The 16,968-nt window shown below is 38.3% G+C and overlaps 5 protein-coding genes across 7 annotated transcripts in view; 3 read left to right on the top strand and 2 right to left on the bottom strand.

Moving 5' to 3' along the window:
• On the bottom strand, positions 9-2,116 carry LOC104782156 (pentatricopeptide repeat-containing protein At2g37320). The gene is made up of 2 exons (XM_010507011.2): positions 1,152-2,116; positions 9-620 (listed from the first exon to the last, which is right to left on the bottom strand). The coding sequence occupies exons 1-2, from the start codon at positions 2,100-2,102 to the stop codon at positions 42-44; spliced, it is 1,530 nt and encodes a 509-aa protein (XP_010505313.1). The 5' UTR covers positions 2,103-2,116; the 3' UTR covers positions 9-41.
• On the top strand, positions 2,246-4,464 carry LOC104782155 (pentatricopeptide repeat-containing protein At2g37310). The gene has a single exon (XM_010507009.1). The coding sequence runs from the start codon at positions 2,259-2,261 to the stop codon at positions 4,221-4,223; it is 1,965 nt and encodes a 654-aa protein (XP_010505311.1). The 5' UTR covers positions 2,246-2,258; the 3' UTR covers positions 4,224-4,464.
• Positions 5,230-7,063, top strand: LOC104782153. Its single transcript, XM_010507008.2, has 4 exons — positions 5,230-5,479; positions 5,586-5,695; positions 5,798-5,939; positions 6,179-7,063. The coding sequence occupies exons 2-4, from the start codon at positions 5,652-5,654 to the stop codon at positions 6,575-6,577; spliced, it is 585 nt and encodes a 194-aa protein (XP_010505310.1). The 5' UTR covers positions 5,230-5,479; positions 5,586-5,651; the 3' UTR covers positions 6,578-7,063.
• Positions 7,638-13,349, top strand: LOC104782151 (ecotropic viral integration site 5 protein homolog). 3 transcript variants are annotated; one of them, XM_019244934.1, is made up of 19 exons: positions 7,638-7,706; positions 8,146-8,215; positions 8,389-9,414; positions 9,502-9,633; positions 9,722-9,835; positions 10,013-10,071; positions 10,180-10,246; positions 10,330-10,381; positions 10,512-10,604; positions 10,697-10,780; positions 10,860-11,257; positions 11,461-11,522; positions 11,629-11,698; positions 11,834-11,914; positions 12,002-12,103; positions 12,195-12,319; positions 12,547-12,628; positions 12,773-12,958; positions 13,058-13,349. In XM_019244934.1, the coding sequence occupies exons 1-18, from the start codon at positions 7,660-7,662 to the stop codon at positions 12,923-12,925; spliced, it is 2,817 nt and encodes a 938-aa protein (XP_019100479.1). In that variant the 5' UTR covers positions 7,638-7,659; the 3' UTR covers positions 12,926-12,958; positions 13,058-13,349. The 3 variants fall into 3 exon arrangements, with proteins under 3 accessions (XP_019100479.1, XP_010505308.1, XP_010505307.1); XM_010507006.1 differs by lacking the exon at positions 7,638-7,706 and adding an exon at positions 7,768-8,053 and having other exon boundaries at positions 10,512-10,601; XM_010507005.1 differs by lacking the exon at positions 7,638-7,706 and adding an exon at positions 7,768-8,053.
• Positions 13,303-16,968, bottom strand: part of LOC104782152 (ABC transporter G family member 33-like) — a 6,929-nt gene continuing 3,263 nt past the window's right edge. The window contains exons 13-23 of the mRNA XM_010507007.2: positions 16,936-16,968; positions 16,689-16,842; positions 16,486-16,608; positions 16,322-16,395; positions 15,878-16,210; positions 15,014-15,304; positions 14,814-14,897; positions 14,587-14,720; positions 14,262-14,489; positions 13,754-14,180; positions 13,303-13,666 (exon numbers count right to left, since the gene is read on the bottom strand). The exon at positions 16,936-16,968 is cut by the window's right edge and continues 22 nt beyond it. Coding sequence (XP_010505309.1) covers positions 13,400-13,666; positions 13,754-14,180; positions 14,262-14,489; positions 14,587-14,720; positions 14,814-14,897; positions 15,014-15,304; positions 15,878-16,210; positions 16,322-16,395; positions 16,486-16,608; positions 16,689-16,842; positions 16,936-16,968 — 2,148 coding nt within the window. The 3' untranslated portion in view covers positions 13,303-13,399. The remainder of the gene's footprint in view (positions 13,667-13,753; positions 14,181-14,261; positions 14,490-14,586; positions 14,721-14,813; positions 14,898-15,013; positions 15,305-15,877; positions 16,211-16,321; positions 16,396-16,485; positions 16,609-16,688; positions 16,843-16,935) is intronic.

Raw genomic sequence — 16,968 nt, 5'->3', positions numbered from 1 at the left:
AAGAAAATATCTGGATCTGGTATATATACTATAAGACTAATCTAGAGGAACTCCATGTGATCTACAAGACAATGAAGAACAAGAACAATATCTAGCATTCTACAGTTGCTACCATCTTCGGCTTTAAACATGAAAACATTGTTATTGATCTCGATCCAACTACAACCTGGATTCGTCCTCAGTCCTTTATCTTTCATCATCTTCCTCACTGTCGCCGCCTCTTTCCAGTATTGGACACTGGCGTAAAGATTCGCCAGCTGGACATGCGTGGCTGCACATTCAGGTTCAAGCATCAGCCGTTCTTCTGCAGCTCTGATTCCAGTCCACACATCTCCGTGAACACGGCAAGAGAAAAGCAGAGATCCCCATATGACTGAGTTTGGTTCCATTGGCATGTCCTCGATCAGCTTCAGGGCTTCTTGCAACAGACCAAATCTGCCGAGAAGATCTACCAGACAAGAGTAATGGTTGAGTTCTGGTTTCAGGCCGTGTTCCTCCATCAAATTAAAGAACTTTCTTCCTTCTTTAACCAGACCCGCGTGTCTACACGATGACAAGACTCCTAGATATGTGATTGCATCAGGCTTTGTTCCGCTTTTAGGCATCATTACTTCAAAAAGCTCGATTGCTTGCGTTGCAAGGCCGTGCTGCGCGTAACCAGCAATCATAGAGTTCCAAGAGACAACGTCCTTGTTCGAAAACAGGTCAAAGATACGAAAAGCATCCTTCAAATCACCGCATTTGCAGTACATCGATATGAGAGCATTTGATATATGAAGATACGACTTAAAACCCATTCGAAGTGTCTGGCAATGAACGCTTCTCCCTTGCCCTAGAGCTCCACTCCCCGTGCAAGCGCTCAAGAGAGCCGTAAATGTATAATCATTCGGATCAGAAGTTGAATANCATATGACTGAGTTTGGTTCCATTGGCATGTCCTCGATCAGCTTCAGGGCTTCTTGCAACAGACCAAATCTGCCGAGAAGATCTACCAGACAAGAGTAATGGTTGAGTTCTGGTTTCAGGCCGTGTTCCTCCATCAAATTAAAGAACTTTCTTCCTTCTTTAACCAGACCCGCGTGTCTACACGATGACAAGACTCCTAGATATGTGATTGCATCAGGCTTTGTTCCGCTTTTAGGCATCATTACTTCAAAAAGCTCGATTGCTTGCGTTGCAAGGCCGTGCTGCGCGTAACCAGCAATCATAGAGTTCCAAGAGACAACGTCCTTGTTCGAAAACAGGTCAAAGATACGAAAAGCATCCTTCAAATCACCGCATTTGCAGTACATCGATATGAGAGCATTTGATATATGAAGATACGACTTAAAACCCATTCGAAGTGTCTGGCAATGAACGCTTCTCCCTTGCCCTAGAGCTCCACTCCCCGTGCAAGCGCTCAAGAGAGCCGTAAATGTATAATCATTCGGATCAGAAGTTGAATATCTCATCTTTGAATAAAGCTTCAAACAGAGATCCACACGCCATTCCTGCGCAAACCCTGAAATCATAGCCGTCCACGAAACAACGTTCCTCTCAGGCATTTCTTCAAACACTTTATGTGCACTCTCTACCTCACCTGAATCTCGGTACAACACAACTAAAGAACTTCCAACGTAGACATCTGAGATAAACCCACTTTTTAACGTCATACAGTGAAACCCATAACCTGTTCTAAAGTCTCCACTCGACCCACAAGACCTCACGGCGGACGATAACCCATAGCCATCGAAACTCCACCCATCACGCTGCTGCATACCGCCATTGACAAATCTTGAAGAATCCTCCAACATAACTTCTTTAAGCACGCTCGAAACGCCATTTTTTGTTCTCGAGAGATCAAAATCATCGGAAATCGCTGAACCTATGAATCGCCTCGAATCTGTTTGTAGAAATTCCTGAACGAAACCAAAATGATTCTGACGACTCGACGATGCTCCACCAGATTTCGAAGATATAATATCTAAAACTCTCAGAGCACGAGCTCGTCTCTCGACTTCAGTTGCTTCGTTGGTTAAATCACGATTCAGTGATCGACTGTAGCCAGATCGAGATTGAATATAACTGAAAGCTCTACAATGATGTTTTCTCAGAAAAGACATGAAACTTAAAAAAACACCGACGACTCCATCGGTCAGTATGTACGTATAAATTACTTTAAATATGGGCTTAAGTCCAATTAACAGGCCCATTAACTTGCTTTGGTATATAATGAAGATGTTTATTTTCTCCGGTTTAGCTTTTTTGGTTAGATATGAATGAAGTTGGGATTCGAAATTCAACGAGCCTTGCTAGGCTTGCTAAACAAAGCGGCGGTCGACGGCGGCGCGTACGGTCACCTCATCCAGCACTTTACTACCCGTCAACGACTTCCTCTCCACGCGCTTCAGCTTCATGCGCGCATTGTCATCTTCTCCGTCACGCCTGACAACTTCCTCGCTTCCAAGCTCATCAACTTTTACACCAGGGAGAATCGCTTCCGCCAAGCACTCCATGTGTTCGACGAAATTACCGTTAGAAATGCCTTCTCTTACAACGCACTTCTCATCGCGTATACTTCGCGTGAGATGTATTTCGATGCTTTGTCGTTGTTCTTGTCTTGGATTGGCTCTTCAGGTGCCGCCAGGCCAGATTCTGTTAGTATCTCTTGTGTGTTGAAGGCTTGGTCCGGCTATGATGGTTTTTGGTTGGGTTCACTGGCTCGACAAGTTCACGGGTTTGTTATTCGAGGTGGGTTTGATTCCGATGTCTTCGTGGGCAATGGGATGATCACGTACTATACAAAGTGTGATAACATCGAGTCTGCGAGGAAAGTGTTTGATGAAATGTCTGAGAGAGATGTTGTTTCGTGGAATTCTATGATTTCCGGGTATTCTCAAAGTGGGTCTTTTGAGGACTGTAAAGAGTTGTATAAAGCGATGTTGGATTGCCCTGATTTGAAGCCTAATGGAGTCACTGTAATAAGCGTATTGCAGGCGTGTGGACAATCTAGTGATCTTGTTTTCGGGATGGAAGTTCACAAGAAGATGATTGAGAATCAAATTCAGATGGATTTATCCCTGTGTAATGCTGTGATTGGTTTTTATGCTAAATGTGGTAGCTTGGATTATGCAAGAGCATTGTTTGATGAGATGAGTGAGAAAGACTCTGTTACGCATGGGGCTATAATTTCAGGTTATATGGCTCATGGACTTGTTAAAGAAGCAATGGCTTTATTTAGTGAGATGGAAAACATTGGTCTGAGTACTTGGAATGCTGTGATTTCGGGTCTTATGCAGAACAATCATCATGAGGAGGTTATAAACTCATTTAGGGAGATGATAAGATGTGGCTCTAGGCCAAACACGGTGACTCTTTCGAGCCTTCTTCCTTCGTTGACATATAGTTCAAATCTGAAAGGGGGTAAGGAAATCCACGCTTTTGCTATCCGTAATGGCGCTGACAGCAATATATATGTCACCACCTCCATCATAGATAACTATGCCAAATTAGGATTCCTGCCAGGAGCTCAAAGGGTTTTTGATAACTGTATAGAGAGGAGCTTGATCGTTTGGACTGCAATTATAACAGCATATGCTGTTCATGGGGACTCTGATTCTGCTTGTAGACTGTTTGAACAAATGCAATGTCTTGGAACTAAGCCAGACAATGTCACACTAACAGCTGTTCTTTCAGCTTTTGCGCACTCTGGGGATTCGGATAAGGCGCAGGACATATTTGATTATATGGTAACAAAGTATGACATTGAGCCTGGTGTTGAGCACTATGCTTGTATGGTAAGTGTTCTCAGCCGGGCGGGAAAACTTTCGAATGCAATGGAGTTCATTGCTAGGATGCCAATCGAACCAATTGCTAAAGTATGGGGTGCATTGTTGAATGGAGCTTCAGTTCTTGGTGATGTGGAGATTGCTAGGTTTGCTTGTGATCGCTTGTTTGAGATGGAACCTGAAAATACAGGGAACTACACTATCATGGCGAATTTGTACACTCAAGCAGGGAGATGGGAAGAAGCGGAAATTGTAAGGGATAAGATGACCAGAATTGGATTGAAGAAAATCCCTGGAACTAGCTGGATCGAAACTGATAAAGGATTACGTAGTTTCATTGCGAAAGACAGTTCGTGTGAGAGAAGCGAAGAGATGTATGATGTAATAGAGGGTTTACTTGAGTCAATGAAGGACAAAGAGTATATCATGAAACAAGAGCTTGATGAAACTTATTGATCCTTTCTTAAGTATCTCCTATGCATTTTCTTGCCATGAAGTTCAAAGTTTTTTTTTTCTAGGGGGCATCTACAGTAAATGATGATTTTGTTCTTTTTGGGGCTTTTCAGAGAGTTGCTATTTAATGATTTTGTTCCCATGATTTTTGTAGTTGTGATTGAACGAACATGGGGTTGAATAGTTGATAGAAACAGCAAACCCAAGCTTCAACTTGAGAGTAAATGAAGTGATATTGATTGAAGTGGTAGGGTTGCTAATAAGAATAAGAACATCACTTTTTTATGATTCATTAGTTTGGTTCACAAAGTAAGCATTATTATGATTAATGGTTGTTTTGGTAGTTAATTTTTGGTCCCAGAGTGAAGTACACGCGAGCTCTATGTTATTTACTAATCAGTAATCACTTAATTTGTCTTTGCGTGTTGCTAAGCATATCTAATTTGTAAAATTTGTAAAGTAAACCAAAACAATTACTTAGGGTAAGGTTGGGAGCATTAATATTTCAGCGTGACCACCTCTAATGATTTACTCTCAGATCTATAGAGGGTCACAAGAATTTTCTCATCTCCTTAATTTTATTCGATTACAGTACTGTCTGAAACTTTTTTTTGTTTTCGATATTTTACATCAACAAATAGTATAATGCCGCACAACACAAGAATCAGAACACAGAAATAAAGTAGGCATATAAATGCAACCGATACATTAAAAACAAAAAACGAAAAGTCATTTTTTTGACGAAGAGTTCTGTGACACTTGGTAAAACTAGAATCGTCACAACAAAAACAGTGAAGACTTTTGGTTTTTTCTTTGGAATTAACGTCAAAGTACAACATTATGGTTTATGGATTTATATATCTTAATCTTAGCATAAACAATCAGGATGATTCCTCATGTGCACATGTATATTTGTCTATGTAAGATAATATATGCAAACTATGCAGTAACAAAAATGTATAATACAGTGATATGTTTTTAAAAGGGTCTTGAGAAGTGAGAGATTTTACCAACTCACGGGAAGTGCAGGCAACAAAAGTCCAAGCCCACACTGTCGTTTTGCTTACAAATCAACTTATTTATTGTCCCTACACGACAGATTCTGTTTTTTGTTTTTCAAAATTTTGGGGGTTTTTAGGTTCATTTCCCTCCTATCTTCAAGTCTCAGGGGGATTTGGATTTGAATCTGGATCTGTTTTTCTTTTCTTTTCTTTGAACTTGGAAGTATTTTTGAAAATTTTGTTTTGAAGAGTGTCGAGGTAAGTCGATTTTTAAGTATGATGTTGATATGGTCCTTATTGAATGTAACATTAAATGACATGATCTAACAATACATCGGTCTTCTTCTCTTTTTTTTGTTTGCAGTTAGTTGTGAAGTTGAACTTTAAGATTTTACCAATTTGGTTTTGGTTGTTGAATGATAAAAACAGTATGAGTATGACCATTGATCACTCCATTTACAACACAAAATGCAGGTGAGTCTCTCTCTCTCTACTTATATAGATATATATGTGATTTAAGAGCTTTTATATAGAGACTGAGGAACTACTTTTGTGTTTTTTTTTTGTTTGGTTAAGAACAAATTTTGCAGGTAAGAAGATGGAAGAAGAAGAAGAAAAGGAAGGTCTCAGAACTGTGGAATGTTTAAGAGGGAGACTACTTGCAGAGAGGCAAGTTTCAAGATCTGCAAAAGAAGAAGCAGAGATTATTACCAGAAAGGTAACTCATAAAATCCTAAGTTTCATTCCTTTTTAAGAAACTGTGTTTGATCAAGAACCATGAAAGAGTCATTCTAATTAGTTTACTATCAAGAGAGTATCACTAATTACTCTGTTTTAGTTTCTTGGACGACCAAAAGAAGTGTTGTTTTAAAGTGGTTAGTTTTGATCTGGCTTTGGTAAAAAGTTGATATTTTATCTTATCTCTAGAGACAACCTTTACTGATCTCTTGGAAACAGATGGAAGAGTTGGAGCGTAATCTGAAAGAAGAGATCAGATTAAGGGAAAAAGCAGAGAAGAGACTTAAGTATCTGATGAAGAAACTTAAATCCATTAAAGGGTCACACAGTTCGGAGGGATCTGATCAGCAATTGAGTTCATCTGAAGCTTCTTGTATATCGTCGGTTTGCACTTCAGCCTCCAAGGAAGAAGAAGAAGATGAAAGTTATGAAAATGGAACTGTAGAGAAAAAGAAAACTGATTATGCAACTGAGAATGTTGCCTCCATGGAAAATGATTCAGGTTCAAAGCTCAAAGATGTTTCTTCTGGTGAAGCAAGTGTTGTTGCTTCAACCTCAAGTCATGAAGAAGAATCACAGGCTGGTAATGAGTTCTCTTGGTGCTCAGATGCAACTTAAGAGGATTCAAGAATCAAGAATATCCATTTCTCCTCCCCTAACCAACTTTGAATCAGAACCGTTTCTCATGGCATGGATCATAAAGTTACTAAGAAATACTAGATAGTATAAAGTACTACTTTTGTTAATCACCAGTCTAAGGACAAGCTCAATAGAGGAGATTGGTTGGTAATGGAGAGATAGTAATCAACAAGAACAAGAAGAGAGAAGCCAAGATCAAAGACAAATGTGGGTTGATTGATACAAAAAGGTAATGGAAAGAGAGAGGCCATGTGAATAAAGGGATTGATTAGGCTTTAGGACACATGTAGAGTTTCATAGTAATAAATTCAAAGTGTTAGAAGAGTTGGGGAGGACGACACGACACACATGACATAATGTTATGTCTCTTTCTTCTTGTGTTTTTTTTGTTACCAAAGAACGAAAGTGACGTTTCTTTGGAACCTATCGATGAAACCGAACAAAGGAAGCAGTATATTTTTTTCATTGCAATTGCACGGATCGACCTTAGCTTAGCCTTTATCTTTTCTTCATTTTGGATATAAACTGAGACAATTAGTATAAAAACGAGCTCAATGGTCTACTAGAGTGATACCATCTTCCCTATGTATAAGGGATTTGATCACTTATCTCTTTTTCTTTATTTTCCATGTTCTAATCAAGTAGTCTAATCTATCATTAACCAAGGTAGAACCATCAATTCACTCATAATTTGTATCAAATCATGTAAATAGTTCATACTTTATGGATTTACATTTTTTTTTTTGTTTCTACAATGTCCACGTCGTGTGTAGGTGGGCTCACAAAGTTAACTAGTATCCAATAATAATACGCCACGTGGATAAAGTAGATATTATTGCCAGGTTTTGTAATTTTGAGTTATTTTTTTTTCTCTCTTTTTTGTAAGAAACAGACAGAAAAATTAGTTCCAAATTAAAGTATTAAACTGATAGAATTAACGTTATGATTTATTTCTATAATCGATTAGAAATTCATATTTTTATAATTTTTCTATATAATTTTTTAATTCGTTTTGCTGGAAAATAAAAATAAAACAAGAATTTGATCGTGCATGACCGATCATGACGGAGAAACACTTGTTTGTCGTCCACAACTATCTAAGAGACAGGTGATAATTTTTTAATCCGTATATATGTTTTTTTTAATTAATTATCCCCTGATTAATCGGTAATCTCTCTCGTTGACGATTTCTCTCAATCGCAGTACCAAACGAAACCGATGATCCTAGCTTTTGTTTTCTTCTTTTGATCTCATATTATCATCGTTTAATGTTATTGTTAATTAATCATTAGAATAAATCATTAGAAACTGTGAATGGATTTGAGATTTGTGAGTAGTACTGTGCGGTGTGGTAATATTGTAAAGTAAAAGCTATGGGAATTAGAAATAGGCTTCTTTGTGAAATATTATGTTGTTATCTTTGGTGAGCAAACGCTCACTGGAGGTAGATTCCAGGTAATTACTTTCTCATATGATCATTTCGTAATTTTGTGATTATATTATCATCATACGTTATTTGAAGATTTTTTTTTTGATTGGCACTGCAGGGACGCCTATGGATTTGCCTTGAGACCTCAACACGTTAAGAGATATCAAGAATACCTTAGCATTTATACAGTTGAGTTCTTATTTCTCAGCATGCTTCATTTGCTTTCTCAGATCATTTAGTAGATAAAAAAAAACATGGCATTAGAATTCATGTATGCGGTGGTATGTCAAATCAAAATGTGTATGGGGCTTGTGTGTTGTTTCTACATTCCAACTTACGAAATTCTGTACTAATGGAATAGGAGGAAGAGACAGAGAGAGCAGAGAAATGGAAGATTTTTCTTGACCGTCAAGACAGCGCCGTTGAACCTTGTTCCTCAGAAGAGGAGTTTCAGGATACATTACCGGCTGATGGTGATGATTCGGACTCTGGAGAGGAGAGTGCTTCAGAAAATGATTCAAGAAATGAAAATCATGATTCTGGTTCTTGTGAACCTGGTGGTTTAGAAGTGAAGCATCTTGAAAAAGATAGTACTGAAACAGATGGTGAGCATTCAAAAGAGAAAGAGCCAGCTGAGGAGGCACATGTTGTTGAAAAGCACCAATATTTGAAGGAGAAGAGTCTTGGAAGAAACAGTGAATCTGTGAAAGATGAGGATGAGGGATTTGAATCTGAGAAAGAGAATGAGTCTTCAGTTAAAAGTGAATCTGTGAGAGATGTGGATGAGGGATTTGAATCTGAGAAAGAGAAGGAGTCTTCAGTTAAAAGTGAATCTGTGAGAGATGTGGATGAGCGATTTGAATCTGAGAAAGCGAAGGAGTCTTCAGTTGAAAGTGAATCTGATGAAGAGAAACAATCTCAACCAGTAGAAGAACCTGTTGATCATGTACACACCCAACAAGAGAATGAGGCAGAAAAGCTTGTGGAAGAAGCAGATAAATGTGGATTGGATGATGAAAAAGCACAAAAGGAAACAAAGTCCCGTTCAGTTATTGAATGGGCTCATATTAGACCTTGTCTTGCGTCCATAGAGGCAATGATGTGTTCTCGTGTAAAGAACGTAAAGTATATGCAAAACAAGCAGAAGAGTATAGTAGGGGAACATGCTTCACCGTCACACGAATCATTAGCTTCTATTAAAGAGTCTGAGCAAAACTCCGGGGAAAATGACAATGACCGTGACAGTGAGGCTTCCACGAGTAGATCACATTCGATAAAGGAAGAACATGATGCTCAGGATAGTGTTTCTCCAGAGCCATTTTTCCCTTGGTATGAAGAACTTGAGGTACTTGTTCGTTTGGGAGTACCAAAGGATCTCAGAGGGGAGGTAAGTTTTAGACTAACCATCTCATTCATTTTTACCATCTCACTGAATTAAATTTGTACTTTTGTTGTCTAACTTTTACACTCACAGGTCTGGCAAGCCTTTGTAGGTGTAAAAGCAAGAAGAGTTGAGAGGTACTATCAGGATTTGTTGGCCCAGATAACTAACTCTGATGAAAGCTCATCTGATGTCCAAAGAAAATGGAAAAAACAAATTGAAAAGGTTCGGTTAGATAAATGCACGTTGAACTTTAGCACTAAGTCTTTTGAATTTGAAAGTTTCTTATATTGTCATGATGATTACTATACAGGATATACCTCGAACATTCCCAGGCCACCCTGCTTTGAATGAAAATGGTCGAGATTCCCTAAGACGGATACTTCTAGCTTATGCTTGTCACAACCCGTCTGTTGGCTACTGTCAGGTGACTTGGGCTAGGAAAGAATAATCTGAAAATTATATTTTAGTTCCTATAGTGCATCTCTAGTCATGTTTATTCCATCGGTGGTGGAACTTTGCATAATAGCATTATATATTAATTCATTATTAGTTGTTACAATTGTTGCTAGGCTAAGCTAACAATGATCCTGTAAAATTGCAGGCTATGAATTTTTTTGCTGGACTGTTGCTTCTCTTGATGCCAGAGGAAAATGCATTTTGGTAGAGTGATACAGCTTTGGTTTCTCTGTATTTGAATCCTGACATGCATTGTTATGAGTGATTCTGCTGTCACAATGAGCTGATTTTTGCGTTACTGTATATTTTCAGGACTTTGGTTGGGATTATTGATGATTATTTTGATGGCTACTATACAGAAGAGATGATAGAATCTCAGGTAAACAGTTCATCCCAAAAGGCTTTCTGATTATGTCTTCTTACAACATTTCTATCTTACCATTGTGAATCTACTTCTCTTAGGTTGATCAACTAGTCTTTGAAGAGTTGATGCGAGAAAGATTTCCAAAACTCGGTTCGTTTTTTTTCATCTTTATATTCAAGTTTCTCTTCATATATATATATATATATATATATATATATATTTCCACCTTATACAGAGCAATGTGATCGTTTCTTCTATTCCAATAATCCTCCTGATGCAGTTAATCATCTGGATTACTTGGGAGTGCAGGTAGCTTGGATCTCTGGGCCTTGGTTTCTATCTATTTTTGTCAACATTATTCCCTGGGAATGTGGTGAGAGTTCTTTAAACAAAAGTTTCTGCATTCATTTTATGTCAAAGGAATGAAAGTTGTATTTCATCTTTGATCTGTTTTCTTGGTCTCAGTTCTGCGGATGTGGGATGTGCTTCTCTTTGAAGGAAACCGTGTAGTGTTGTTTCGAACAGCCTTTGCTTTAATGGAACTATATGGTATAGCTGATACTCTTTTATGTATCAAAAGTGTGTGTTTGAAAGAAACAAGTTTTACTTTCACTCTTTATTTTCTTAGGTCCTGCAATAGTGGCTACAAAAGATGCAGGAGATGCTATTACTTCACTACAAAGCTTCGCTAGTTCAACATTTGATAGCAGTCAACTTGTTTTGACTGCATGTATGGGTTATATGTCGACGAATGAAGCTAGACTAGAGGAGCTGAGGAAAATACATAGACCTGCGGTACTAGAGATTGTCGAGGAAAGAATACAGAAGGGTCGAGTCTGGAAGGATAAAAAAGGATTGGCTTCTAAGTTATATAGTTTTAAACATGAAGGCTCTATAATAGATAAACAAAAGCCTACTCAAAGGACTGATGGTGATGATGAATCTCGCTCGCCTAGTTGTTCTCTGAATCTTGATGGCGCAAATGTTGATTCCGAAGTAGACTCTTTACCAGATCTTCAAGAACAGGTAACTTTTGTTTCCATACTCTCTGTTTTATGTTCTGTCCTTCAGAGCCAATCATCTAATAATTTATGATAATCATATACTATATCTTGTTCTTGGTAGTAAATTTCAAGGTAATATGGTTGAGTTCATGTTATTCTGTAGTTGATTAAGTATGAGCAATATGCAACTCTTTTTAAATTTCACCCATAACAGTTACTGTGTAGGTGGTATGGATGAAGGTTGAACTATGCAGACTGTTGGAGGAGAAAAGATCAGCTGTGATGAGGTTATTGTTACTCTACTTCACATTCTCTTTTTCGTTATTCAAGGAGTTTAAACTTAATTGTCTTTGATACTAGTTTAATCCTAATATGTATTACTCCTTTCTGTAGAGCTGATGAACTAGAGATAGCTTTGATGGAGATGGTCAAAGAAGATAACAGATTAGAATTAAGTGCAAAGGTAAATCTAGACTTCCTCAAAACAATGTTATTAGCTTGAGGAACTACTATCATTGATTGTTTTTACTGTATCATTGATTGTTAATGATAGTGACAAATACTGATTAAACTAAAAACTAAACCTTTAATTTTACAGATTGAACAACTTGAAAAGGAAGTGAGAGAACTAAAACAAGTTCTTTCTGACAAAAAAGAACAAGAAACAGCAATGCTTCAGGTATATGTTTCATGTATTTACCCCACAAGTGCAAAGCGCACGCTACACTTATCGGTGTTTTAATCTACCTTGTGACGCGTGCTTCAGGTCTTAATGAAAGTTGATCAAGACCAAAAGCTTACAGAAGATGCTCGGATAAGTGCAGAGCAGGATGCAGCTGCACAAAGATATGCAGTACATGTGCTTCAGGTGCTTTGGCCATCTCACTTTGTATCTTCAAACATTCAATCAGAGATACATCATCTTTTATCTTAGCTTGATAATATTCTTGGAAGTACAGGAAAAAAATGAGAAGCTTGCAACCCAACTAGCTCAGATGGAGAAGAAACTAGTTACAGCAGAATCAACTCTCGAAGCTACTTTGCAATATGAATCAGGTCAAAATAAAGCATTATCATCTCCAAGGTACTTCAAAAACCAGATCCTATCTTTATGTTTTATTTGGCTGCTTTGATTCTGTATAAATCTTCCAAAAACTTGGTAACATACCAAAAACAGAATCTACCTGTTTCTATAGATACACATCACTCAGTTTTACATTTGCTATGATGTGTTTGTTATTGTACTACTGCTCAAGTCAATGCTGTTTAAGAAGATAATTCTTATATTGTTTCCTCTTCAACGTTGTATAGGTTTCCTCGTCCTGCACCGGAGAGCCCTAAAAAGAGGACAGGCTTCCTATCATTTGGGCTAGGCTGGCGTGACAGGAACAAGGTGAAGTGCTTAATGCCAATCTAGCTAATGAAATATTCTGCTTAGACTTAGCATTGTTTTTCCTCTCCATCTTTACATTTCCACAAACTTAGATGATATGTCTGATCTATCTTAACTATCAATGTAATGTTTTTTTTGTAACAGGCGAAACAGCCTGAAGAATCAAATAGTGATAACACTAGTAATGCAACATCTGAAGTCAAATCTCCATCAAAAGATAGTGTTTCAGGGCAGGAAAGCAATGTATCAAAAGAAAGCAAAACCGAAGATCTTCTAAATCCTGAGACAAGACGTTAACCGAGAAAGAGTCATAAACTGCTGAACATTTAGGTAATTTTCAAAGCTTTCTAGCATCATATTCACCTTCCTATGAGTTCTCTGCAACTACCCAGAGGGCGTCTGAAAAACGTATCGGTATGGTGTTCATAGGATCTTGAAGCTGCTAAAGATATTCTCCCATTGTCTCTCTGTCATAAGGAAGAGTTTGGGGTTTGAACTATAGATTAAGAGGCTAATGCTATTGTCAGAAAAATTTGCTTTCCTCAAGCTTTCATCTTCAGGAGCTTGATACCTGCAAAACTCCAAAACAATGAAGTAAAGGTTTGTTCAATTTTCGTGATCAGTTATAAATAGAATAGTTTAAAACTGTCACCAGAAAAAAACAAAACAATCCATATTTAAGTACATTTGATATCTTTTGTAGTGGTTGGTACATTGTCTATCATATGGTCTAAGGAAAAGTTTGTGTTGGTATATGAATTGTTTAATTTATCATCGTTTTTGAAAGTTGAGTTTGGCAACAAAGAAAGCAAACATAGTAGCCAATGCAACTGGAAATGCAATGAGAACAATGGCTGTAATCATCAAACGATCATGATGGAATCCGAAATAGTCCTCTAAGAATATCGCAACCGTTGTTGTTTCTCCAAATGCATCGATCTCTTGATGAATATCGCCATACTGAGACGAGAAAAACATGTTGAGTGTCCAAGATGTCGGGGTTATATAGTATAACCATACCCACCACTTTGGTATTTGCTGCAATTTTTTCAACATCAAGAAAGCACTATTAAGTATCTGATAAGGTAAAAGATCAAAGATTATGATCAAAGATAAAGATCTTACTGGTCTTGGGATCAAGAATCCGGCGAAAAGGTTAAAAGTAACAAAGAAAAGAGACTGGAGAATAGCTGCGACCATGAAGTTTGGAGTAACGGAGATGAGGAACAATGCAAGGTAGTTGAAGCAGAGCAAGTTACAGAACATTGCATAGAGACTCCACAACATTTTAGAGAAAGACGCATAGAAACCAATCATAGGATATATTATGATCACAAACTCTGCGCTTTGGATGAATATGTAAGGAATCTCAGTCACAACTTGAGCTAATGCATATGCAAACGCAGAGTACATTCCTGCAAATCTTTCGCGGTACATAACATTACGCTCTGTCTCAAAATACTGCAAAGCTGAGGTGCAGTTGTTTATCCCCACGAAGAGGACTAGACCATAAAGGGCCCCTAGAACTGTGAACAAACTCTGTTGAGTGTCTCTGCAGAAAACATACAAAGAGAAGTGAATTACGTACTAAATATAGTGTAATGAAACTTGGAATATTTTTATGTAAACTTACATTTTTTTCCCTTGATTCCAGAAGAGTAAACCAAAGATGAGAGAAGAGACTAAAGTGTGACCAATTCGCATCAAATTGTAAGAAGGGCTTCTCCAGTAAGATAAACACATCTTCCATAAACAAGATTTAAACTGTCCCCACCAGTTTTGTGCAAAAGTTCTCTTAAAATGCAAATCGCTTGACCCTGGATCCGATTTGCTCAGCTCTTTAACAAGCTCTGAGTTTCTCCTGTAGAAACAATAACACATAAATCTCATTACTCATTAGTCACATCATAAAGGAACCACAAATCTAGCCGTAACTAAGATCTATAGATACTACTCACTTGTAAAGATCTGATTCGTTGTAGATTTTTGCAAAATCAATGTTGAGTTCAGTCTCTACAGATTGTGAAGTGACCTCTAGCATCCATGTTGCTGGATTGTACTTGTCTCTAATTTTACCAACTCCGGGGATGTTCTGTTATTTACCCCCAACAAAACTGAAAAGATTACTAACAACACAACCAAAATCCAGTATAATTGACTTTTGTTACTTGTGCTGAAAGCTAACCTGAAAATACTCAGTGACACAAGATGAGTGTTGTCCGAGTGGTCCAGTATAAATCATGCGACCACCTCTCTTCAGAAGAACCAACTGAACATAATAAAACATATGATATGAATATATTAAAAAAACTTAGCAAAAAGAAAAAAAGACCTAAAATTAAAAATATTTATAAGGTTTAAGCATAAAAAATTGGAAACATTGACCTCGTCGAAGGCTTCAAAGATGTGGATGCTAGGCTGATGAATAGTGCAAACAATGGTACGTCCAGTCTCAGCTACGTTCTTCACAGCTCTCATTACAATAGCGGCTGATCTTGCGTCCAGCCCTGTTGTCGGCTCGTCCATGAATATGATCGACGGATTCGCCACCAACTCCACCGCTACAGTCAACCGCTTCCTTTGTTCCGTTGACAATCCGCTCACTCCCACCACTCCAACCAACGCATCTTTGATCTCTTCAAGCTCGATCGTCTCCAGAACTTGCTTCACAAATCTCTGCACGNATACTCAGTGACACAAGATGAGTGTTGTCCGAGTGGTCCAGTATAAATCATGCGACCACCTCTCTTCAGAAGAACCAACTGAACATAATAAAACATATGATATGAATATATTAAAAAAACTTAGCAAAAAGAAAAAAAGACCTAAAATTAAAAATATTTATAAGGTTTAAGCATAAAAAATTGGAAACATTGACCTCGTCGAAGGCTTCAAAGATGTGGATGCTAGGCTGATGAATAGTGCAAACAATGGTACGTCCAGTCTCAACTACGTTCTTCACAGCTCTCATTACAATAGCGGCTGATCTTGCGTCCAGCCCTGTTGTCGGCTCGTCCATGAATATGATCGACGGATTCGCCACCAACTCCACCGCTACAGTCAACCGCTTCCTTTGTTCCGTTGACAATCCGCTCACTCCCGCCACTCCCACCAACGCATCTTTGATCTCTTCAAGCTCGATCGTCTCCAGAACTTGCTTCACAAATCTCTGCACGAATTTTCAGATGATTTCTTTATTTCGATTTCTAGGTCACAGTGTTGATGATGCCCTGTAGAATTAGGGCTTACGATTTTGGTTTTGGGATCGATTTCAGGAACTAGACGGAGCCAAGCTGAGTAAATTAGGGATTCTTCGACTGTGATGTTTGGTGAGTGTATATCTGTTTGCTCGCAGTAGCCTGAGACTCGTGCGAACGTTTCTTGTACTTTAAGGTAACCGCTGATTCTGATCTCTCCTTCGATGTATCCGCTTGTTTTTCTTCCGGCGAGAACGTCGAGTAATGTGGTTTTACCGGCTCCGCTGATTCCCATCAACGCCGTTAGAACTCCGGGCCTGAAAGCTCCGGTGATGTCTGAGAGAAGCTGTAACTTCTTCTCATTGTGCCCTTGACCTTTCATCTCCTGAGATTAGCAAAATAGCCAGACATGTATTACTCTCTCTCTTTGATGGCCATTGAAGTTGAAACTGGTTTTATTATTATAATTAACCAAGAATCTACAGAAGCTTGTTACCACAGGGACATCGACGTAATAGTTCAAGTCTTGAAATGTTATGGTGAGGGGTTTAAAAGGTAAGATCATATTCCCTGTTGATCAGCAAAGGCATTGTTAGGTTGATGGAGACTGGAAAAGGAAGAGTTTGTGTGAGTAGAAGAAAGAAAGACAACATATCTCACCTGAATCCTCTTTTGTCTTTATTGTGGAATCTAGTGGCTTGCTCTTCTTGATTGATGAATCTTTTGTTCCTTGCAGCTCAGAGAGCTTGTCCTGGGAAATCATGGCACGGGATGATGTGGGAGCTGTCATGTGTTAAAGAAGCTCGTCAGTTTTTTTTTTTATATGTGGGTTTGTGCTTGTGACAATCTTTGGATATCCTTACATTTCAAGAAACTCAGAGCTAGAGTGAAAATGGTGTTGAAGATAACAGTGAGACCAAACAAGGCACATAATGAGACCCAATACATGTAATCATCATAGTTCAGTCCTCTGCTTTCAAGTATGGTTCTCCCCAAGGTGACATTCGTAGGTTGCATCTACAAACATAACAAGAAAACCTAATTAAGTCTTGGAGAATGAAGAGGATATTGCATGGTTATAGAGAAACAAGTAAGAGAAGAGAGAATCACTTGCTGCCACCGCGGTGCAAGAAACTCGTTTAC

Source organism: Camelina sativa, chromosome 4 (genome assembly GCF_000633955.1).
Source record: "Camelina sativa cultivar DH55 chromosome 4, Cs, whole genome shotgun sequence".
In the NCBI taxonomy this organism is placed as follows: Eukaryota; Viridiplantae; Streptophyta; class Magnoliopsida; order Brassicales; family Brassicaceae; genus Camelina; species Camelina sativa.
The sequence above is the reverse complement of the archived record's forward strand: the minus strand, read 5'-3'. Positions and strand labels throughout refer to the sequence as shown.